Below are 24608 nucleotides of genomic sequence, written 5' to 3'. Positions count from 1 at the left end.
TTGTTGGTTGTGTAAGATTTCTACCCTCTTTAATACTGAGAAGACTTGAAGCTGACCTAACACTTACCTAGAATTAGACTATTCATTAAGGCACTTAAAATCTATTTTGTATGAGTACAGAGAGCATCTGAATGGGTACAGTTGTTGTCTCTTATTTCTCACACAGGCACCAAAGCAATGGAGCTGTCATTGCCCGCTGTGGACAGCCAGAGGTTAGCTGGTGGGGCTGGCGAAATGCAGATGATGAGCATCTGGTACAATCAGTAGCCAAAGCTTGTGCCTCTGACTCCCGATCGAGTGGCAGCAAGCTGTCAACTAGAAATACTTCTCGAGACTTTCCCAATGGGGGAGACCTTTCTGACGTGGAGTTCGGTAAGGTGCTCCCTGGACCCATGGCAATAATTTTTATAGCATCTAAGAACCTGTTCTTGAAATGGCCTTTTCCTTACAGGACATAGATTTACTTTTATAGAAGTGAATGTGCAGAGCTTCACTTGATGGGATTGAGGAGTCATGGGTCTTGGTGGAGAATCAGAAGACCCTTTGTTTTAAACCTCAATCAAGATATTAGTGTGTGTGTTGTCTTTCTTGCCATTGTGACAAAAATGGAGTGTGTATGTAATAGGGGACTTGCAGTATCTGCAGACCATGGCAGGAAATGCCAGGCTTCATGAAAGGACGACAGGTGTAGAAATGAAGTTGGCCGGGCGCGGTGGCTCACGCCTGTAATCCCAGCACTTCGGGAGGCCGAGGCGGGCGGATCACGAGGTCAGAAGATCGAGACCATCCTGGCTAACATGGTGAAACCCCGTCTCTACTAAAAATACAAAAAATTAGCCGGGCACGGTGGCGGGCGCCTGTAATCTCAGCTACTCGGGAGGCTGAGGCAGGAGAATGGCGTGAACCCAGGAGGCGGAGCTTGCAGTGAGCTGAGATGGCGCCACTGAGCTCCTGCCTGGGCGACAGCGCGAGCCTCCATCTCAAAAAAAAAAAAAAAATGAAGTATAAGAGATTGGACTGTGTGAACTCCATGTGTACCTTGGGAGTCAGTTTTGGAGAATAAATCCTTCTCATCTTTCATAAGAAGGCAACATAGAAAATAAACTAAAGAGAAAAGTCCTATGTATCAGGGTTTTGGTTAGGGGATTTCATTTTATTGAGCCTTTCCATAAGATGTGCTTGTGGGTCTAATTCTGCACAGTTCTGGGAGAGACAGGCTCATTTAGTATGCCCCCTCCCTCTATGTCCCTAGATTCTTCTCTGTCAAATGCTTCAGGAGCAGAGAGTTTAGCCATCCAACCGCAGAAGCTTTTGATCTTGGATGCTCGCTCCTATGCAGCTGCTGTGGCAAACCGAGCCAAAGGAGGAGGCTGCGAATGCCCAGGTGAGGTGTATGGTGCTTTGTTCCCCATCCTTTCTCCCTGTGACTGCAGCCCTTGCCCATCTGAGACTTAGTTCTCAATTTGAAATAAGTGGCAAGCCATATTCCTCATCCATCCTGTTGTGAGAGTGCCAGAGCTTCTCTCTGGATTAACACTGTATGTTCTTTTCTGAGGAGAAATGGAGGAGGAGGTGCAATGAAGTCACATAATCTTCCTTCCTTGTGCCAACTTTTAGGTGATAAGGAAAGCAGATCTTCCCTGTAGTAAGGCTTGTTCATGTTTGGAAGCTGCTGCTTTAGTGGGCTCAATTTCTCAGCCGTCTAAAGCTTTTTGTTGCCTTTGACAGAGGCTATGCTCATCACTGGCCTTGTAGCAAACTCCTCAAGGGCCTTTCCTTAGAAAACCTGGGGTGAAAACTGAAGCAGTAAATATAGAACCCTAGTAAGGTACCTCTGTCCTGAGCTGTAATACCATTACTGTTGGAATGCTAGCTTTCCCCAAGGAGGGACCCCCCTCAGTGCCTCTGGCACAGGCAGAGGCACCATGCTCTTTGTTCAGATGTGGTCTAAGCTGGAAATTGAAAGCAGCTGTACCAAGGTGAAATTTGAATGTGAGAACGCATTGTTCTGCTGAGTTCCTTTCAAAGAGATTCCAAAGCCACAAGTTAGATAAGGCCCAAGAAGTAAAGCCAAACTGAGATCAAAGTAGGCCTTTTAAAAAATAATAGCTTTTATTTTATGTCAGTATCTTCTTTACAAATCTAACCTTCCATTTTCACCCTTTTTGAAAAGATAGCTAAAATTCAGTGTTTTCCTCTTATTATAAAGGATTGGGCTAATACTTAAGCATTTCAAAACATTTCAGTTTCATTAATCAGAAGCTGCAGTGGGTTTGTTTTATAGCCAGTTTGCTTTTAGATTTGGCCTTGTGGGCTTTAAATTCAACATATTTGTGTTCTCTTTATTGTTACTCTCTCCAGAGTATTACCCAAACTGTGAAGTTGTGTTTATGGGGATGGCAAACATTCATTCTATTCGGAGGAGTTTTCAGTCTCTGCGGTTGCTGTGCACTCAGATGCCAGATCCGGGAAAGTAAGTCCTTGGCCTTGGCTTTCATTTTGCATTGCTCTTAAATAATTAGTTTTCTTCCTTCCTCGAACTAAGGGGGGAAAAAAAGAAAAAAAAAATTAATTTGTAGCAGTCTTTCCTTCTGTTTCTTGGTAAACTTCAGTTACCAGTCCAGTCTCTGCAAGTATTTCCTTCCTGCGTCCAAAATGTGGCAGCACAGAGGAAGAGTTGGGAGAAAATACAGCCATTTGAAAGGTTTTTAAATCTGCAGCACAGAAGAAATCTCAGCATCAAAACAGAAGCATTACCTTACTGTTGGTCCTGGGACCTTTCCCTTCCACATCATTTTTTAGCCCAAAGTAATTTAATTCTTCAGTTTCTGATGTCCCATAGTGATACTTAACCTGTTATGAACTGGGATGTTTTATCATGAAAAGTCAGAATTTAGTCGTCATGTTCTAAAGGGGTTAAAACTTGCCATTAGGTCAGTTCCTTTTACATCTGCTTTCAGTTTCTAAACTATTCTCATTTACTAAGAACATTGTCATTCTTACTGCTTATTAAATATGAATGGCTGGCATTTGCAGTGAGGAAGGTGAAATAATACCCCCTCCAAGGGTACTGATTGAATACAAGATAAATTAGGAAGAATGTTCTATAAAACAAACATGGACAAATAAATATTTAAAAGTCCTCTTTTACTATTTCAGGAAACCAGAGATAGGTGCCAGAGAAAACAGAATTTTCTTTTTTCTGATATTTGTGCTGGAGCCCATAGTTGTTTCTCTGGGTCCTATTCGGTAGATCTCATGATCACATCAAGTTTTCCTGCATTCTTTATTTGATTTATTAAATCAGATGCTGCCTAAACCACTTACATTGACTGCCAGTAGCAAATGATTAAATTCACCATAGTTGTCATCAGCCCAGAGGATGAAGCAGTGCCTTTGGGGAAAGCCTGACCAGAGAATTGAGCTTGCTGCCTCCTTTGGGGATTAACCATTTGCATTTGCTACACAGTTCCAGGTCTCAGCTAGCAGCACTTTCTTCCCTAGCGTGGTATGTAGAAGGAGCCTGGCTAAGGACCCAGGAGATCAGCCACGAACTGTGTAACCTTGGCCAAGGGGTTAACTACTGTAGATCTCAGTTTTCCTGACTATAAAATGAAAGAGATGTAATCAACAATACATGATCTCTAATACCCTCCATATGTTAAAATTCTTAACTATCAGAGTCAAAAAGATATAATTAGCCCTCATCTGGTCCACATAAATGTCTTGGGGATTTTATTAAAGGTAATGCTTTTATGCATTTGGCAGCAAATCATGCTGCACTGAAGTCTCCCTCATGGATAAAAAGCAGCTGTAGCAGTGATGGGCAGCTGTAATTAGGCCCGTGGCCTGTGTTTGGGGCTGTGGAGGATGAGGGAATGGTAGGCTTCTAGTGCAGGTTGAGAATAGGACAAAGGAATGGGGAGTCTGTCAGCAGCCCCTCCTTGGCTGGCAGATTTTGGAGTACAGCTTCGTTAGTCACAGACAACACCAACTGGTATTAAATAATAGTTTAGTTAGGTTCAAAAGAACCTCACACTGGTTCTCTTGTTTACCATTTCTTCAGGTGCTAGGAGATAATTTAGTGTTTTTTCTCCTAAGCCTTATCTTCTAGTTCCTTTTGAGAATATGTGAGGAATGAAAATAAACAATTGACCCTTCAGGAAAAAAATGTTTCTCGGGTACCTACTAGGAGATAGAAAGTCTTAAGATTGGATTTTTACCAGTAACAGACTTACAATTCATTAAACAGTGGGACTCCCTGCTGTATGCTAGGCACTGTGCTGGGTACAGTTATGACTGAGACATAGTGTTAGCCATCTGAGGAGTCACAGTCTGGTTGGTAGTCCAAACAAATCCATATACAACCAGTACTTATGCACTGCATTCTGTTGTCTGCCTGGAAAGACCCCCACCTCCTTAGACTGTGCCAAAAATTCATACTTATTCCACAGGGTTTAGTAGGCCTTTATAGCCTTCCCAGAGTCCCCTGACAGAAGTGTTTGTTTCTTCCTCTGACTCAGCGTTTGAAAGGCTTGACTTGTGATCTTAACTACAAATCTGATCACATTTGGGAAAAATCAGAACTCTTTCTTAGGGATTGGGAGGGGTGAGGGAAAGCACAAGAAACAAAATGTCAACACGGTTTAAAAAGCAAGTGTGATTAGCTTGTGATTACTCCCAAGGGGCAGCCGTTGCTATCTGATACTCCTAAAATGAGATGGAGTCTCGCTCTGTCCTCCAGGCTGGAGTGCAGTGGCCCAGTCTCAGCTCACTGCAACCTCCGCCTCCCGGGTTCAAGCGATTTCACCTGCCTCAGCCTCCTGAGTAGCTGAGATTACAGGCATGCACCACTACGCCCAGCTAATGTTTGTATTTTTAGTAGAGACGGGGTTTCACCATGTTGGCCAGGCTGGTCTGGAACTCCTGACCTCAAGTGATCTGCCCACCTCAGCCTCCCAAAGTGCTGGGATTACAGGCGTGAGCCACTGCGCCCAGCCCCTAAAGGTCTTTCAAAAAAAAGTTCTCCTAGATCCCTGCTGAATCCAGTCTGTGTTAAGCCCAGCAACAGTGTGTGGCCATTGGTGTACTAATTTGTATGAGAATAAATTATCAGATTGGCCCGTCTGGTTTTAGTAAACATTAAAGAATTAAACAGTGGTAGGTGTTACAGTCTGGGTCATAGGCAGTGTTGTGTATACCATTCTTGTATACAGCATCCAGCTTATGTCCCATAGATATTTTTGTATTTATGAGTTTTTCTTAAACTTTTTTTTTTTGAGAACTTGTTGGGCATAGTTGCTGGTGATTAAGTATCTTCTGTTTTACATCTCAGCAGTGGCTACATTTTATTCAGGAGAAGATTCCAGAAAGAGCTACTTTCCTTATACCATGGACTGAAAAATGTCAAATATTTTGTCTGGGAAATCATCCATACAGATTTTAGAACAACAGGTCATCCTATTAATTGTAGCCCCTATGTCTAAGGCTCTTCTCTATTGTATAGTAGGGCTTGGGCCTCACCCTGAGACATGCTTTATGAACACACAGATTTTTTTTGTTTTGGCAGTGTTATATTTGGAGAGAGAAATCTTTGGGAATTACTTTTTAATTTGACAATCATTGAGCATGATGCAGTAAATCATAAATATCAGCATTTTCTAATCCTCTCCTGTTTTTATAGTTGGCTATCAGCTCTTGAAAGCACAAAATGGCTCCATCACTTGTCTGTGCTTCTGAAATCAGCGCTTCTGGTAGTGCATGCTGTGGATCAGGATCAGCGGCCGGTGCTAGTGCACTGCTCAGATGGCTGGGACCGCACCCCCCAGATTGTGGCATTGGCTAAGCTCTTGCTGGACCCTTATTACCGAACCATAGAGGTGAGCGCATCCAAATGGGAGGGGTTGGTACTTCAGGATGAGCTGGGGAGACGTCTTAGGAGTGATACCAGTTTTTGGGAGTGGTGATTAGGTTAAAGAAAGTGAAATTTCTGTTTTGATCATTGGTCCTTTATACCATGAGCTAAATTGTGGTGGTTCCTCCCACAGTTCTTGCACCTCTTAAAATGGGGCAGATGATGGGTAACAAGGTATTGAGAATATAGACACATTTTCCTTTGCAGTCTGTCTACTTGTAAAAGTTTTTAGCTACCTCAGGAAAATAAGGCATCTGGAAAAGGATCTTGGCATGCTAGATGTTGACACAGAGTGTTCTGTGGAGAAGCAGCTCTACCTGAAATAACCATCTGTTGGGTTAAAGATGAAAGAAAAATCATAATGTACCCTAAAATATACACAAATATTTATTAAACCTGGGGTGTAGAAGGATCTTACAAACTTGACTTTGTAACACTAGAGGCAGAAATGTTAAAAGAGAAATTTAGGGGACAAGTGTGGCTTTTATATAGTGAACACAAGATGCTAAAAATACACATTCAAGAAGGGCTTAAACGCAGTCAGTACCATTTCAGTGATCATGGAATGGAGTTCAGAGAATTGGGAAATTTCCCTAAGTGTGTGCCTCATCAGGATTGGAGCCTTCCACCAAAGGGCAAGGCCAGGTGGGCTTTCTGGGAGGCTGTTAGAGGGGATTGCTTTCTGTGACACCAGGCTTAGGACTGTCACAGTCTGGATAGTCTAGCACAAATGGTCTCTCCTGGATGCTTCCCTGCAGGGTTTCCAGGTCCTCGTGGAAATGGAGTGGCTGGATTTTGGCCATAAATTTGCTGACCGGTGTGGTCATGGGGAGAACTCGGATGATCTGAATGAACGTTGCCCAGTGTTTCTGCAGTGGCTTGACTGTGTTCATCAGCTTCAGAGGCAATTTCCTTGCTCTTTTGAGTTCAATGAAGCATTCCTTGTGAGTTTCTTCATTTTGGGGATGTTCTCGATTTGCAGGAGGGTCAGTACAAATGTTAGTGGGCCAGTTCTCACATGAAACTGTGCTGCCTCTTGCAGAATTTAATAGAGATGATTTTTTTCCTGTTACTTTTTTTTTTTTTTTTTAGTTTTGCTATTTTTCAAAAAGAGGTATACCAGGTTTGCATGAAGTCCTTGTGTTGTTTTTAAACTTATTTTTAAAGGGATGGTAGAAACCCTAAATAGCAGTTAGAAATAGAAGCAATCAGAATGTCTGGACCATGCTGCCTCCAGTCTGTCTACCAGACCCCCTATGTCTGTCTCACACTCTCTCCACCCTCTCCTTTGTTGGAGGGTTCACTGTCCCTGCCCTCTTCCAGCCCCCTCTGTCCATTTGTATACCAGCTCTCATCTCCTCTCATCTGCTGCACTGGCTGGCTCCAGCATTTCTCCTCTCTGCCTTCTGCGTCAGTGCATTTCCCTCTCTACCAGAAATGGGTTTCAGCTTAAAATGTGTAGTGTCTCTCATTTTTCAAAACCCATTCTTGGTCCTGCATTTACCTCTAACTATCATCCCATTGCTCTTATTCCCCTTTATAGCAGAGCTCCTCAAGTCTACCCTTGCTATCTCAAATTCCTCTTTCCATTCTCTTAAACCCACTTGAATCAGGCATTCACCCTACTGCTTTACCAAAGCTGCTCTTGTTAAAATGACCAGTGACCTTCATGTCACCAATCCAGTGATAAGTTCTCAGTCTTCATCTCTTCGATCCGTCATTACTATTTGGCACAGTTTAACCACTCCCTTGAAATGCTTTCTTCAGTTGACTTCTAGTACTTCCTTGCTGTTAGTTCTCCTTTTACCTTACTGGGTTGTTTCTGCCTCCTTTGCTGATTCCTCTTAATCCCTCCAGTTTTTTGTTTTTTGTTTTTTGAGATAGTGTCTCACTGTGTCACCCAGACTGGAGTGCAGAAGTGTGATCATAACTCACTGCATCCTCAAACTCCTGGGATCAAGGGATTCTCCCACCTCAGCCTCCCCAGTAGCTGGGACCACAGGCACATGCCAACATGCCTGGCTAGTTTTAAAAATTTTTTGTAAATAGACATGGAGTCTCGCTGTGTTGCTCAGGCTGGTCTCAAACCTCCTGATAAGTGATCCTCCCACCTTGGTTACCCAAAGAATTACAGGCGTAAGCTTCGACACCCAGCCTCCTCTCCCCAGTTCTAAATGTTGGAATGCCCCATTGCTCAGCCTCCAGGCTGCTTCTCCATCTACACTTCTAAGTATTTCATCCATTCTCGTGGCTTTAATTGCCATCTACAGATGGTGTGCTGATGAGTCCCACATTTATACACCTTCAGCTTAGACCTCGTCATTTCGGAGTCACATATCTATCTGTGACTACTAGGTATCTCTACTTGGCTGTCTTAACGTTATTTCAGACTTAATAAATTCAAAACTTGATTCTTCTTTTTGGAGACAGCATTGCTCACTCTGTCCCCCAGGCTGGAGTATAGTGGTGCAAACACAGCTCACTGCAGCCTTGAACTCCCAGGATCAAGTGATCTTCTCGCCTTAGTTTCCTGAGTAGCTGGGACTGCAGGTGCGCACCACTGTGCCTGACTGATGTTTTGTTTGTTTTTTTTTCTCCTAAGAGATGGGGTCTTGCTTTGTTGCCCAGGCAGGTCTCAAACACCTGGGCTCAAACAGTATCCTCCCACCCCGGCCTCCCAAAATGCTGGTATTACAGGCATGAGTCACTATGCCTGTCCAAAACTTAATTCTTGATTTCTGTGTTTCCTCACCATAAAACTTGATCTTCCAAACTTGATCTTCCAGAAGTCTTCTCTCTCACCATATGGTATTTCCATCCCTCCTTTTGTTTGGGGCAAAATTCTTTGTCATCGTCAAGTCTCCTTCCTCCCTGCCTCCCTCCCTGCCTCCCTCCCTGCCTCCCTTCTTTCTTCCCTCCTTTTCTTCCCTCCTTTTCTTCCCTCCTTCCCTCCCTTCCTCCTTCCTTTTCTCCCTCCTTTCCTCCTTCCCTCCCTTCCTCCTTACCTCCCTTCCTCCTTCCCTCCCTTCCTCCTTCCTTCCCTCCCTTTCTCCTTCCTTCCCTCCCTCACTCCCTCCCTCTTTCACATTTAGTCAGATTCTGCAGCTCTGCTTTCAAAATATATCTAAAACATGATTATTTATTGCCACCTTTACTGGTACCACACTGGTTGAAGCCACCATCATCTGCCCCAGTTGAGTCATCCCAGCATAGAGTCTCTTCTAAAACATAAGACAGGCTGTGTCATTCCTTTGCTTAAAAACCTCTAGTTGGCCGGGCGCGGTGGCTCAAGCCTGTAATCCCAGCACTTTGGGAGGCCGAGACGGGCGGATCACGAGGTCAGGAGATCGAGACCATCCTGGCTAACAAGGTGAAACCCCGTCTCTACTAAAAAATACAAAAAACTAGCCGGGCGAAGTGGCGGGCGCCTGTGGTCCCAGCTACTCGGGAGGCTGAGGCAGGAGAATAGCATGAACCCGGGAGGCGGAGCTTGCAGTGAGCTGAGATCCGGCCACCGGACTCCAGCCTGGGCGACAGAGCCAGACTCAGTCTCAAAAAAAAAAAAAAAAAAACCTCTAGTTACATTTTACACAAAGTAAAAGCCAAAGTCCTTAAAGTGGCCTTCCAGGGCCTTCCTAGAGGCTACCTCTCTAGGTTTTATTTCCTACCATTCTCCTTCTTGTGCAATCTCGTTTAGTCACACTGGCCTCCTTGCTGTACCTCAGAAATTGCAAGCATGTGCTTACCTCAAAGCCATTGCACATGTGGTTGCCTCTGCCTGGAGTGCTTCCCCTCAGATACCCACATGCCTGCTCTTTCATGTCCATTGGGTACCAGCCAGTGAGGCCATCCTGTACTGCCTCATACATGTCCTGTCCATCTCAGTCTGCCTTGTTCTCCATAGCACTGGTCACTCTTCACCTATGACTAGAGCAAGCTCCATCAGGGCAGAAGAATTTGCTGGTCATTGCTGCATGTCTAGCACCTTAGTCATATTTGGGGCATGTGAAATGCTCAATAATTTGTCGAATGAACAAGTAGTTTTACAAGTATACTCTCAGCTCAGACTTGAGTTGTACACGGACGTGCTCCTGTACCCTGTTCGTATGCTCTGGCGCTTGTGAGGGTGGCTGTTAATTCAGAATCTCAGACTATTTATCAGGGAAGCTAAGAGGAATGGGGGTACCAACAACCTGTCTGACTCAGGTGGTTGGGTCCTGGAATTGGTGGTGTGAGGAGGAGGAGGCTACTGCATGGCTCACTGGGTTCCCCATCCTAACAGAGTAAATTGAAGTGTTCTTAGGGATGTCAGGATAAGGTGGCTCGGCTGAGCTGATTTGTCAGAGTATGCATGCCTGATTGCTTAATTTATGCTTTATTGGAATCCCATAGGTGAAACTGGTACAGCATACCTATTCCTGCCTCTTTGGAACATTCCTGTGCAACAATGCCAAGGAGAGAGGGGAGAAGCATACTCAGGAACGGACATGTTCCGTGTGGTCACTTCTTCGGGCTGGCAACAAGGCTTTCAAAAACCTACTGTATTCCTCTCAGTCAGAAGCCGTATGTATCCTTCAGCCTTTCCACTGTGATCAGCAGAAGGAATTTGGGGTTGGTTACATATGAGAGCCTTTTTGAGTAGTGACTGTTTTTGTGAAGGCCTCTCTATCTCTGGATGGACTGATTCCATTTTTCCCTTATGATTCTGTCCTGAGGAAGTCCTGCTTCTGATAGTACTCTGACCTGTTTCTGATGACTACTTGCTGAGGGTGGTTTGGTTTAACACAGATCTCTACTTTGCCACCCTAGACATGAATCTTTTTTGGCACTGCCTCCAGAGCTTATTTCTAGCATGTTCTGTCTTATGGGAGAGGCACTTAAGTTGCTTCCTGATGCACTGATAGCTCAGAAGGAGCTGCCACCAGGCCCCCAGCACCCTCCCAGTGTCAATAAACAATGATACCCACCATAGCTTCTCTCAGAACAGTAAACTGTGTTTGACATTGGTGTGTGTGTGTGTGTGTCTGTCTGTGTGATTCTCTGCTCACATGAAGAGCTGGCAGGCCCTTTAAGACTTTGTTCCCTGAAGAAATGAATACCTTCTGTTAAGCAGAGAAAAGGAGGCACATAGACATATGTGTCAGTTTCATAGTAATATTGTCTTTGTCAGAATGTATCTTAAACCCTAAAGAAGTCAAAAGGAGGCTAATCAGAGTTTATATTGATTTCCTGGATTATTTATATGGTTCTTATTACATTTAAGTAATCACAGAAAAGATTTAAGCTGACTGCTTGTTTCTCCCCTTCAGTGTGCCTTCTGAGGAAGTAACAATACAGCAGAAAAATTCCTTTTCACATGATTAATTTAAATGATCCTATAAAATGGGTTTGACAGTGTTTCTTGAAGCCAAGCTTTTGTGCCAGCGGGATGGACAATCAGCATCTAATAGAATGACTCACTTTCTTAGGCAGTAAAAGCAACAAATCAAGCTGATGAAAGTCAGACATTGAAGGTGACCCAAGAAATAGCTATAATGAGAAAGGGATCTAAAAAAATATTTTAGATTTTCATGCTCTCAAGAGGCTCTTAGGTGAAAAATATTGGCCATGTAAAATGTCTAGTCCTGTATTGGTCCTCTTGGGATAGACCTGTATCCATTGGTGCTGCTGCTTTGTGGAGATCCGGTCAGCCCTGTTTGGTATTCCAGCTGGGTGCTTGCTCTTGATCCTCATTTCCAGACATCCTAGAAGACTTATTGGGACCTATTTAAACCTGTGTCCTCCCCCCTCCTCAGGTGCTGTACCCTGTGTGCCATGTGCGTAACCTGATGCTGTGGAGTGCAGTGTACCTGCCCTGCCCATCCCCAACCACCCCTGTGGATGACAGCTGTGCACCATACCCAGCCCCAGGCACCAGCCCTGATGATCCACCCCTGAGCCGGTGAGCCCAGGGTGATGCCACGGGCCTGACAGCCTGTGTGGTGTATTCCTGTGTTGGGACATGTCCAGGGATGGTTAGAGATCATAATGTTATCTGCCTCCACAATATCTTTCTTAGATCTCTGCAGTTTTTTCAGGGGAGTTATAGGGATTTCTGGGTTACAAGGCTGTAAGAGCCTTGTTTCTGGGAGTGAGTTGGGCCCTGTTGCTTCATGTTGTTTTGCATGCACTGAGCAGCTCCTCAGTGATACAGCAAATCCTCCAGGTTTTCTGTGACCCCCTGGTTTGTGTTTTCCCCAGTGCTCTGTGCCCCTGCCTATTTGCCATGATTTGTCTTCTGAGGCGTAAAAGGCAGATGCTGTCAGATGACAGAAAATTTTGCTTTGGGGCCAGGCTTGGTGGCTCATGCCTGTAATCCCAGCACTTTGGGAGGCCAAGGCGGGAGGATCACTTGAGCTCAGGAGTTCCAGACCAGCCTAGGCAACATGGTGAAACCCCGTTTCTACCCAAAATGCAAAAACTAACCAAGCGTGGTGGCACATATCTGTAGTCCCAGCTACTTGGGAGGCTGAGGCAGGAGGATCGCTTGAGCCTGGGAAGTGGAGGTTGCAATGATCCAAGATCCATTGCACTCCAGCCTGGATGACAGGGCAAGACCTGTCTCAGGAAAAAGAAAAAAAAAAAAAAAGAAAAAATTTGGCTCTGTCACTTGAGAGTTAGCTTTATTAAATACAGACTGATAGATAACGCATTAATTTAAAATACTGTAATATCAAGAAACACCAGTGCTACTTTGCCACCCACTGAGAAACACAGCAGCATCATGAAGAATGTCTTTTGGAAATAGCATTTGCAGGCTGGGCACAGTGGCTTACGCCTGTAATCCCAGCACTTTGGGAGGCCAAAGTGGGCAAATCACCTGGGATAAGGAGTTCAAGACCAGCCTGGCCAAAATGGTGAAACTCCCATCTCTACTGAAAATACAACAAAAATTAGCCGGCCGTGGTGGCAGGTACCTATAATCCCAGCTACTCGGGAGGCTGAGGCAGAATCGCTTGAACCTGGGAGGAGGAGGTTGTAGTGAGCTGAGATTGAGCCACTGCACTCCAGCCTGGGTGACAGAGTGAGAGTCCGTCTCAAAAAAAAAAAAAAAGGCATTTGCTGTTAGCTCATTTGTATGTATGGGGCATGGGGTTGGGGGAGGGTGAAAGGAAATCTGCACACTAGGAGGAGGACTTGTTCCGGAGCTTTGCCGCTCCAGCAGTCTGGGCCTCGCTCCAGAGATGCTATAGCTCCATGAGTAGCTGTAACGGACCCAGTTACGAAGCAACTGCTTGTTAAAACCTATTGTCTCCTACTTCCCTCCAGACAGCTTCCAAGATTTTCATTTCCCCCAAATTTCTTTCCTGTAGGCTACCAAAGACTAGATCGTATGACAATCTGAGCACAGCCTGTGACAACACAGTGCCTCTAGCCAGCCGGCGCTGCAGCGACCCCAGCCTGAACGAGAAGTGGCAGGAACACCGGCGCTCGCTAGAGCTGAGCAGCCTGGCTGGCCCTGGAGAGGATCCCCTTTCTGCCGACAGCCTAGGGAAGCCCACCAGAGTGCCGGGGGGTGCCGAGCTTTCCGTTGCAGCTGGAGTAGCCGAGGGGCAGATGGAGAACATCTTGCAGGAGGCCACCAAAGAGGAGAGTGGAGTAGAGGAGCCTGCCCACAGGGCAGGCATTGAGATGCAGGAGGATAAAGAGAACCCTCTCTTAGAAAAGGAGAGCAGGAGGAAGACGCCTGAGGCCTCAACCATTGGACTTCACCAAGACCTAGAACTGGGTGATGCTGCTCTGAGGAGCCATCTGGACATGAGCCGGCCTCTGTTTTCACAGGGTATTTCTGAACAGCAGGGTGGGCTCAGTGTTCTCCTCAGTTCTCTCCAGTTCCCCCTGAGGGATGAGGATTCCCTGGAGGTCCCTGTGGAGCAGTTTCGAATAGAAGAGAAGGCAGAGGGTAGGGAGGAAGCAGTTCTTCCAATCCCAGTAAATGCAAAAGTTGGCTATGGTACCTCACAATCATGTTCTCTGCTACCTTCCCAAGTCCCTTTTGAGACCAGAGGACCAAATGTGGACAGTTCTACAGACATGTTAGTGGAAGATAAGGTGGAATCAGGAAGTGGGCCCCAAGTCCATCATAGACCTTGCCTTGTTAATAGTGGCAAGGACAGGCTTCCCCAGACCATGGAACCCAGCCCTTCAGAGACAAGCCTGGTTGAGAGGCCCCAAGTGGGGTCTGTGGTGCATAGGACTTCCCCTGGCAGCACTCTCAGCCTGACACGTTCCCCTTGTGCCTTGCCTTTAGCTGAATGTAAAGAGGGGCTTGTGTGCAACGGTGCCCCAGAGACTGAAAACAGGGCCTCAGAGCAGCCCCCAGGTCTTAGCACCCTCCAGATGTACGCCACACCCAATGGGCATTTCGCCAATGGGGAGGCTGGTAGGAGCAAGGACTCACTGAGCCGTCAGCTGTCTGCTATGAGCTGCAGCTCTGCCCACTTACACTCAAGGAACTTGCACCACAAGTGGCTCCATAGCCACTCAGGGAGGCCATCTGCAACCAGTAGCCCCGACCAGCCTTCCCGCAGCCACCTGGATGATGATGGCATGTCAGTGTACACGGACACAATCCAACAGCGCCTGCGTCAGATTGAGTCAGGCCACCAGCAGGAAGTAGAAACTTTGAAGAAACAAGTCCAGGAGCTGAAGAGTCGCCTGGAGAGCCAGTACCTGACCAGCTCCCTACACTTTAATGGAGACTTTGGGGATGAGGTGGTGAGTAGGCTGTGGTATTCCTCCATAGCTGCCCAAGGAGACAGGGCACACTAAGGCTGGGTGCCTTTTGTGCCAAGAGCATGGTGATTGGTACAGGTTGTTATAAGGATTGGAAAGGTCCAGAGTAGCCCTGTTAAGAGAGGCTGGAGATGAGCCTCTGCCACAGCAATGGCAGCCTGCCTGTTTTCTGCTTTGCTTACTTTCCACAGATGTCCTATTGAGGCCATTGGAGAGGAAGAGACTTAGCATGCACTACATGGTTGGTCAGATCTCTCAGACACAGGATCATAAGTCTTCAGAAGGGCTTGAACCCGTGGGCAGAATGACATCTGTAGGGCAATGCCAAGTTATTCCTGTCAGATTTTAGTGCCTGTTCTACCTTAGTAACTGCAAAGTATTAGCCCTTCCAGATGTAGGCTATGACTTTGAAGGTTCAGTTCTTTTTAAACAAATATTTATACCCCACCCTGTGGCAGATGCTGGCAGTAGAAATGGAGAGAAGGGACTGGTTTCTAGCACTGTTGAGGAGTTAGCTCTGATGGGGCTTGGTGGCTGGAAAGGGGTTCCAGAGGGGAGGTTCTCAAGGAGATGCTTTCTTCTCTGGGTGGAGTTGATTCAGGCAGCTCAAGTACAATTGTGAGCCTGGCTCTCAAGTGGTCAGCGTGCATTAAAGGCGGGCACATCCAATGACTTTCAGTTCAGAGTGACTTGGCTTTTCCTTCATGCTAATGATAGTTTCTCATGTTCCCAGAGAGTCCTTCCAAAAAAAGGAGGGCATCTGGAAAGCACTCATCTTTAACTAAGTGGCAGGCAGGTTTGGATTGACAGGCCCACTGGAGCAGCTGACATACAGAATTCTCATTCCATTTGGGTCACTTCTCTCTCACTTTCTGGAACCCTGAGGCCTGTCTTTCCACTCCAAAGTCACTGCACACAACCTGTGTATCCGTCTCCCAGCTGAGCCCAGGCCCACACTGCACTTCTTCACCCAGTTCTTGATGGCTGATGCATCTGCAGATTCGGCAGTCCTAGCACTCGGCCCCACCCAGAGTCCTCAGTGCTCCCTTCTTCACCAGGCCTTTTCTTCTTTTGGGAGGAGACGAGGTTCATTCTGTTCAGCTGTGTTTGTTTGCCAACAGACTTCAATCCCCGACTCGGAAAGCAATCTGGATCAGAACTGTTTGTCTCGCTGCAGCACAGAGATTTTCTCTGAAGCCAGCTGGGAGCAGGTGGATAAACAGGACACGGAGGTACAGGCTCAGCCCCTGCTCTGAGTGCCGTCCATTTAACTGTTTTGTGGTTCTTCTCCACCCCCATTCCCACCCCATACCCCTGGCCAAGGAAGCACCTCACAGCACAGCTAGGCTTGAGCCTCTGGCACCTCAGCTCCTGGGAACCCACATGAAGCCTAGGATTTCTGAGCCAGGGAGACTCAGCAAGCTGGCCCTCCCTCTTCATTGCCTCTATGAACTGGAGCCTTGCCAGCTCTCACAGTGACCCAGGGTGCTGCTGCCTGCTACTTTATCTCAGGGGAGATTGGAGTCCCCTCCAGGGAAACGATTTGGACGCCTTTCTTGTACTGTTGACATCAGATCTGGGCTGGTGCCACCGGAGCCAGTGAGGTCCTTGTGACTCTTGCTGCCCCCAGCATGGCTCTGCTGGCTCCAGCTGGATGACCCATCTCCTGTCAGTAACCTGGCCCCATCTGTTTTGCAGATGACCCGTTGGCTTCCTGACCACCTGGCCGCCCACTGCTATGCGTGTGACAGTGCCTTCTGGCTTGCCAGTAGGAAGCACCACTGCAGGTACCATTGAAGGGGGTATGATAGGGTGGGCTGGGTGTGGAGGCTGAGGGTTGGCCCACAGAGCCTGCAGAGTAGAGGGTTGTGGGCATCTCAGTGTTCTGTCTGAGGCAGACCAATGGTCTTATCTTCCTGTGCCTCTGAAATTGGTGTTTGCAAAACTGCATTTGGCATCTTTGTTGAAATTGAGAGGAATCACTATTAAATTCTGAAATGTGCAAATGGTAGCATTTGGTTTTGTCTCCCAGATTGGTGGAACAACAGCCACCACCGAAACCACCATTTCTCATTCTCAGCATAACATTTCTTCCCATTCAACATGGCTACTATGAGCAAAACCAGTTTTCCTGTGATAGGGAGGGAACTATTTTCCTATTCCTTTCCTGCTCCCTGACCCCACCCTTGTTTTCCCTTGTGCCATTGGTGAGCAGTCATAGCTTGGGCAGTAGTAGGGACAGCTGAGGACAGTCTTCCAATCATTAAGGTTCCTGACTTCTTTTTCCTTCTGGGTTGGGGTAGTGAGTTACTAGGGATGCTTTGTCCCAGCTAGGGTGTTGACCGTCTGGTGGATGTTCAGTGTTCTTGGAAGTTTATCTGAATCGTGCCATAGCTCACCCACATGAGTGAACCTGGATTGAAAATGGAACAACCTCTTTGGCTAGCAGTGATGCTTCTAGGACATGTATCTCCCCACCCTGCACCCCAAGCCCAGATATCTTTGGTTGGCTTCTCTTTTGAGCTTTTTCTCCCCTCCTTGCAGGGACACTGACCGTGTTGATCAAACGTGGTGAGCATTTGCAACAACCTGCCTGTGATGTCTGCACATCTACAATAACTTCTCCACACTAACTCTTATCATTTCCCCCTTTCTGCACTCACTGGGGTGAAGCCTGGGGCCTGGGGTGCACGGGCAGGCAGACGTGGACTTGAGGGGATGGATTCAAAGCAGCTGAGGAGAGGCCATCAAGGGTGGGTCAGGCTGTAGCCATGTGCTCCCCTCCTGATCACAGAGGTCAGCCAGGCCATCTTGCTTGTGACAAGAAGTAGCGCTTCTTGTCTTCTGGTCTTGTAGGGGAGCCAATTGGGTTTTCAGAGCTATTTATTTTGGGTCAGTGATTCATTGAGATGCCAGAATAATGCTAGTAATTTCCAGGTCAAACAGCATCACTGCTGCTTCCCCCCCGCCCCGCCCCCCGCCAACCTTTTTTTAAAGAGACCAGGACTGAACAGAGGTGGTCTTTCCAGAGAATTGTTTTAGCATGGAAGACTTTAAGGAAAGACTCCACTTAGCGTCTTTCAGGGTCCTCTGAAAGAAGTCAGATAGAAAAGCATCAGCCAGGTGCAGTGGCTCACGCCTGTAATTCCAGCACTTTGGGAGACCGAGGTAGGCGGATCACCTGAAGTCAGGAGTTCAAGAGCAGCCTGCCCAACATTGTGAAACTCCACTTCTACTAAAAATACAAAATTAGCCGGGCATGGTGGTGCATACCTGTAATCCCAGCTTCTTGGAAGGCTGAGGCAGGAAAATCGCCTGAACCTGGGAGGTGGAGGTTGCAGTGAGCCAAGATCGCGCCATTGCACTCTAGCCTAGGCAATAAGAGCAAAACTCCATCTCAGAAAAGAAAAGAAAGAAAAGCATCAAATTCATGTCAGGCTTTTGAGCTGAACTCCAGCAGGGATGTTAAAGAAGTGTAGCTGTTCAGAAATTTTTCTGTGTAACTACAGGTTTTTGCTGACTCATGCTTTTTAGAACTAGTTATGAAGTACTTACAACATTCTAGAAGATGAATTTTGTGTTTTTCTTTTCTGTCTTTGCATTGCCCCATGTCCCCCCTTTCATTTTGTGGTATTCTTTTGTTCCCAACTGGTCTTCAGTCTTCTCTCCTCCTGTGCCTAAGTGATCCTTAATCCAACAGTGGGTTTGCATTCCGAACAGCATAAATGAAAAGTTAGTGATCCTGGCTAAGAAGCTGCCTTCCCTCAGTCTTTGGTGGGCTGTGTCAGGCTTCTTGGGATTTCTTGTTCTTAGGTTCATTGGGATTGATTTGTACCTCAGGGCCCAGGAAAAGTAGAGTTGTAAGGTGGGCAGAAACAATTCCCTTTCCTGTTGGCTCTGATGGGCATCCGTCTGGAGGTGCAGGCCTGTGCTGCACAGATGCCTCAGAATCCAGCTTTCAGGGGAGGAGGAGAGGGAGGCCTGGGGCCTGAGTGCATTCTGGCCTTCTGGTAGAACTCTGGTTTTCCCTGGAGATGCATGGGTTGGGGAGTGAGCCATAATTGACTGACACCTATCTAATAAGGGGGTGTGTGTGCACGTGTGTTCATCTGTGTTCTTGTCCTCCCATCTCTCCTCTTTCACCCTCTGAGCATGCATCACAGGCTGCTTGTCCCTGGCTTTGCATGCTGCCAGCAGAGCAGTCCAAAATGGCAACAGTCTATCTACCATGTTTCTGCCTTTGATTCTCTGGAGAAGTGGCCGTTGGGCAAGGTTCCTTACTCCCCAGTGAGGCTGGGTAGTTGTTTCTCTCATTTGAGGAGCCTGGCCTTTGTGATCACAAGCTACACAGAGGGCATTGACTAGGTTGGTGTGGCCACTGGGTTTTCCTGGATCAGGACTTAACCCATTGTTAGGCCTATGTATTCTCACAGATCTCTCTTGAGCAGCATTCTTCTGTATACCTGGTACCCTTGAGTCAGTGGTGAGGCAGCCAAGTATCCTTGGCCCTAAAGTGAAAATGACATGTGACTCTGCTAGGTAGGGACACCTTCCCTACCCAGCTTGTTCCTGGGCTAGAGAGATGAAAGGATTTGATCTCAAGGAGCTCCAGCACATGCAAATTACACACAGCAAACTTTGTCTTTTGAAGTTGGTTTCCCTACCGCATACCTGCTGGCCAAAACTAACATTGTTCTGTTTCTTCTCATCTCAAGGAATTGTGGGAACGTATTCTGCTCCAGTTGTTGTAACCAGAAGGTTCCAGTTCCCAGCCAGCAGCTCTTTGAACCCAGTCGAGTATGCAAGTCTTGCTATAGCAGCCTACGTCCCACGAGCTCCAGCATTGACCTTGAACTGGATAAGCCCATTGCTGCCACTTCCAACTGAAGCTCAGTGACCTGGGTGGGCAGTGGCCAAGCTGCTGTTCCTATGACAGGCCCACACAGCCTGGGCAGACCAAGAGGCCCGTGCACTTTGGAATGGGGGCATGGAACCACCTGTACAGAGTGACAGAAATTTGGGATGCACCACTGGATTGTAGATTGATTTTTATTTCCTGTCCTTACCACTCTCTCCCTACCTTTTCCATCCTCTTTCTTTGCCTTCAAAAAAGGAAACTCTCCCTTGGTTGTCTTAATTTTTTTTTGATGGAAGACCAGGGGTTGCCAGGCCTGCTGTAACTGCCGAGCTGCCTGCTGTCAGGTGACACCGAGGGATGGCTTGTTTCTCCTGGGTGGGAGGATGGTGGTCAGAGCCAGGAGTATGGGGATCTGAGACCGTGAGCAGGGAAGAAAGCCAGTGCTAACATACAACCATTCCTCACGCCACCGCCACATCAGAGCTGGTTGGGAACCCTTTGCTGCTGGGGAGGCTGGAAGCATATTCCCCAAGAGCACTGCCCTGGGCATCATCTCCCTCCTGCAAGGAGCTGAGCCAGTCCTCTCACAGATGGATAAATGAGGCTGATGTTTGGAGGGAGGGGCAGACGGTAAATGGCATCCCCTTAGGCCCCTCTTTGGGAAAGGAAAGTGGATGCTCCTTTGAGGCAGGCGAGGGGCTGAGAGTTGGGTAGCCATCATGTTATCCCCCGTGGGATTCCATTTTTAACTTGACCCAGATTGTCTTGGGCCCCCTTTGCTTTCAGGGGGCTGCTTCCCTGGGCCAGGCTGTGTAGCACTTCCCACCCTCAGGCATGAGTACAGACTGGCCAAAATAGTTATGCACTCAAGGCCAAAGCCTGCCCTGAGCCCAGATACACCTGGGTCCCCATTCTGGGGCCTCGTCCCTTAAACAATCTCTTCCTCAGCCAGCGCAGGGAAATCCAGACTCAGGGTTCCAGAAATCCCCCATTCCCAAACCAAACCAATCATGGATCTTCCCTTTAAGGGGTAGAATCAGCCTTTAGAGTTACAAGCCCCTGGAAAAGGGAGCAGGTCTTCATACAATCAGCCTTTCTCCTTCTCTTCTTGGAACAGGAAGAAGGGCTGAGCAGTCCCCCTTCCCCACTCCTGGCTGGCTGAGTGGGCACTTGTCTGGCTGCTATCCAGCAGTGAAGGGCCACTTGGTGACTTTGTAGGGTTCCTTAGAGAAGTGACATGGCCTTGAGGAGATTTGGGGCACCTTTCCTCAGTGAGCTTTGATATGGTCCAAAAACAGCCTTAAATCAAGAATATATATGGAGGTGGGTGTGGGGAAGGTTGGAGAAGAGGTAGGTTTGTGCTTTGTAATTTTGGCATCCATGTTTTGTGCCTGCCCTCCCTCTTGGGGAGGCCATGCTTGGCTCTGCTGAAAGCTGCTAACTGGTGACAGGGTGGATCATGGTGAGGACTAGGGGTAAGGTCAGGGAATGCTTAAGCTCTGGCCTTGCCCTGTATTGCTCTTCTCCTTTGGTAGCAGTTCCCTGACCAAGGGCAAGCTGTGTCTCAGGAAGGTGGCTTCTGTGCGTGCCTGGGTGTGTTACGGCGTGGCCCAGAAGGCTTCCCTGGTGTTCTCAGTTCAGGCAAAGCCCAGAGCATATGAGCACGTCTCTGACTTCCAGTGGCAACAGGTTGCTCAGAGTTTGTGTGTAGTGAAACAGGGTGTAGTTCTTTACCACATTCTGTGTCATCTGGTTGTGCAGGTAGGGGAAAAGTTGGTCTAATTGAAGATTGTGCAGTTCCCAGTTACAGGTGCCAAGAGGTTATGATACGGGTTTCTTGGGTCTGATGTACAGTGTGAATAAATGCTTGCAGCTCTTAGCTCTTTTTTGATCAATGAAGCACTTTTTTATTAATATTTTCCTTTGTTAAAGGAGGAACCGTAACTCTCCATAGCTGTACATATAACCCTTTTCTCCTAAAGAGGAGTCAGTGCTCCTATATTTTTCATTTTTTGTCAAAGCAAGAAGTAAATACTTTAGAATTGTTAAATATATAAATAAAGTGAATAAAGTTGAGTGTTCCACATGGTAGCATTTGCTAACACTTCCTAATTCTTCGCCCTGTGGTTTATCCCCTCTTCATCCCTTTTCCCTCTCACACAGAAGTGTTTGAGGGCCTGCTGGGAAACTGACCTTTGGCAAAGGAAAGCTACAGATAGCCTTCCGTCTCTAGACCTTGGCAAGGAGCCTCACCATGATGTCCAAGCACTGAACGCATTTCCTCAGTGATTTTGCTCCTAAAATCTCCCAGGCTAAAAGAGGGCAAAGCAGTCAGGCGTCTGACCTGGCAGCTGTTCCTCCTCCTCTGAAGAGTGGCACATCAGTAGTCATTACAACTACCTCTCGCCTCTAGGCTCCATTTTTAGCTGCTGCTCTGATTTCAGGGCAGCCAGTACTCTGGCCCCTTCGGTGGGGGAGTGGAAGGAGGTGTGGGGTAGGGGTGAGAAAATGCTTCTGCCTGTTGTTCTTGAAGGATAGACTATGGGTGGGCAGAGAGAACTGGGGACAGAAATGGAATTAGATGTGATTGGGTTATGCAGTCAACTAGAGGTCTCCTTCCCACCCTCTCCACACAGAGGAACCTCTGCTCCTTAGCTCTTACAGCAGGGCTGTGGCATCTAGTCACTTCAGTACTAGTTCTTGCTCTTCACAGAGATTTTTCTATCCCCTACAGCGCTGTTGGGCATCCCTTCCATCACATGGGTCTGTGGGTGAGATATATTCTGCTGTTCCTCCCTCGGGAAGGTTGGTATTGAGGGTTGCCTGGCTCCAGAGTCACCAGCCCAGCATCTGTGGTGAGTTGGCTAGGATCCAGAGAGTGGCCTGCTCAGAGCTCCCCAGAGGCCTTCACTTTTTGGGGCAGTCTCTCTAGGGTCACTTTCTGAATGTACCTTCTACCTAAAGTACACAAACACATAAAGCCAGCTAAGCTGGTTCTAGTATGAAAGCTGTAAGTGCCACCCAGCAGGCATTTGAAAACAAATAATTCTTCTGTGGAAGGAGAAGGTGCCATCTCAGCCACCCTCACTCCGCCAGGGAGCCCAGTCTGTGTATTCAGATGAAATTGTGAAAAACATGAGTGTGTGCTATGGCCAGCGTGTCTACACACAGCCACTATTGTTCCTGTGGGCTAGCCCCCAGCAAATTAAAACACTGGCACGGCCCAGCAAGGCCGTTATGAGCTCCTAAATAGAAAACTTCTCTGATGGTAGGAAGATGAAGAGCCAAGATGCTGGTGAGGCAGGTGCAGTGAGGATCCAAGGCAAGGAATTGCCCTGAGAGAGGTGGCTGCATATGGAGAAAGGGAGATCTCTGTGGGTAAGGCCAGCTTGCTTCAGGCTGTAGGGGAAATTTGGTCTGAAGCAACAGGGCACAAACTCACTTTGAGCTGCCAGGTTGTCTTCATCTCAGAACCTTCCTATCCTGGCACTCTAGTTACCTTTCTTCTATACATTGGCCTCAGTAACTGCAGTCCAAAACAAGTTACAGCTGCCTTAATCCACTGAGATTCTCTATGAGGGGGTGCAGAAAAGTTTTCCTCTAGTTTGCTTATATGCTAACTCTTTTCATGTTAGCAAAGAATATTCTATGAGTTAGAATGTTACTGTGGTAGATCTAAAGGGGAATGAACAGAAGGTGCTGGAGGACCTGTTAAATGATCTCTGGCTGTTAAAAAACATCAAGATGAGAATTAAGGGTATATCTTGATATACTTGGCTGCTTGCACATGAGGCTAGGAGATCCCATGCCTGTTGAAGTTAACTCTAGCCCTGACCTCTGTTGATCTTTTAAGAATGAGGGCTGATTTGAAGGTGCTATTGCAGGATTTCATTTAGCTGCTCCCCGTTCAAGTGACCTGTCCTGAGGACTGCAGCTGTATCCACCTGATTGCATGAGGTGAGGGCTAACAGCAGAATTTAAAGTGGGCCCTGGGCTGTGGAGCAAAGTGACTATCCATTTGGAGTTTTGTATAACGTGGCAGGAGTCCCAGCTGTTTAATTTCTAGTCACATTTTCAAGAAAGTTGTTCTAAGTTGAGGTTTCTGACAAGATTTCTCAAGGGCAGGACCAGATATGTGAGAGACTTCTAATTCAGAGCTGACCCGTCTAAGCCTCTGACACTTAAACACGAGTCCTGCTGTCCCCAGCACACAACTGCACTGAAGCCTCGTTCCTCTCGGCTGTTGTAGAGTTCATCTGCTGCATGCTCTGTGCAGATACCAGTTGCCTCCCTGCTTGAACAGGCCTCTCCTAGGCTAGGCAGGTGTTCACAGGCATGAAGTTCTGGGCAGGGGAAGGGCATCTTCTGAAATGCGAGTTACCAGGTTTTTAAATGCTGCTATCCTTTTATTTACCATTTAAGGTCTTTTCTATCATATCTAGGTTACTAGTCAGCTTTTCTTACAGTGCTCATAGCAGTTGTATTTGAATTGTATTTTCAGTGAAATTTGTTTTACATTGGCATTTAAAATTGGCCTTTAACAGCTTCCCAACTGGCTTATAAGATTTTTTTTAAATGAAAACATAACCCATGAGGCTCAGATGCTGTTGAAGAAATAAACAGTATGTTGCTGCTGACAGTAGTGCTTGCCTATTGTAACAGCATTGATTCTGCTGTAGCCTTGATGAACGTTTAAGTTGAATAAATCCGTCATTTTCACCCACAAACAGTTGCTGAGCACCTGGATTTGGGTTGTCACTGTGGTTCTCCTGCCAGCGCTGTAATCCAGTGTCTTAGGTGCAGAGTATAAATCATAAATCAGCTCAGCCTCTTAGGGGCTGTTAGTGAGGAGGGGACAGTGAGGGGGGTCACTCTGTCTTCCAGAGGCAGGGTACATGAATTCCTGATGTTTAGAGGTGGAAGGGACCTTAGATCATCTACTTCCACGGTTTTCATACTGTTCTGTGGGGCCATCAGGGAGAGGGAGCCTCCAGACCCATTTAAAGCTTTATTAGATTTAAAAGTAAGATCTGGTATGAAGAAAGGTTTTGTTTCTTAAAA

The 24608-nt window shown here is 47.0% G+C and overlaps 1 protein-coding gene across 15 annotated transcripts in view; it reads left to right on the top strand.

Moving 5' to 3' along the window:
* Window positions 1-24274, top strand: part of MTMR3 (myotubularin related protein 3) — a 147198-nt gene extending 122924 nt beyond the window's left edge. For 5 of the 15 annotated variants that reach the window (XM_017945221.2, XM_017945219.2, XM_021921447.2 and 2 more), the window contains 12 exons: window positions 167-372; window positions 1253-1384; window positions 2362-2473; window positions 5684-5879; window positions 6673-6858; window positions 10307-10477; window positions 11710-11855; window positions 13267-14671; window positions 15811-15921; window positions 16388-16476; window positions 17234-17260; window positions 19405-24274. In XM_017945221.2, the coding sequence (XP_017800710.2) occupies window positions 167-372; window positions 1253-1384; window positions 2362-2473; window positions 5684-5879; window positions 6673-6858; window positions 10307-10477; window positions 11710-11855; window positions 13267-14671; window positions 15811-15921; window positions 16388-16476; window positions 17234-17260; window positions 19405-19576 (2953 nt within the window). In that variant the 3' untranslated portion in view covers window positions 19577-24274. The remainder of the gene's footprint in view (window positions 1-166; window positions 373-1252; window positions 1385-2361; window positions 2474-5683; window positions 5880-6672; window positions 6859-10306; window positions 10478-11709; window positions 11856-13266; window positions 14672-15810; window positions 15922-16387; window positions 16477-17233; window positions 17261-19404) is intronic. The other 10 variants (XM_031656374.1, XM_009217066.3, XM_021921449.1 and 7 more) reach the window with 7 other exon arrangements.
* Window positions 24275-24608: the final 334 nt, after the last annotated feature.

This window comes from Papio anubis, chromosome 16 (genome assembly GCF_008728515.1).
Source record: "Papio anubis isolate 15944 chromosome 16, Panubis1.0, whole genome shotgun sequence".
Lineage (NCBI taxonomy): Eukaryota > Metazoa > Chordata > Mammalia > Primates > Cercopithecidae > Papio > Papio anubis.
Note: the sequence above shows the minus strand (reverse complement) of the source record. Positions and strands in the feature narration are given on the sequence as shown.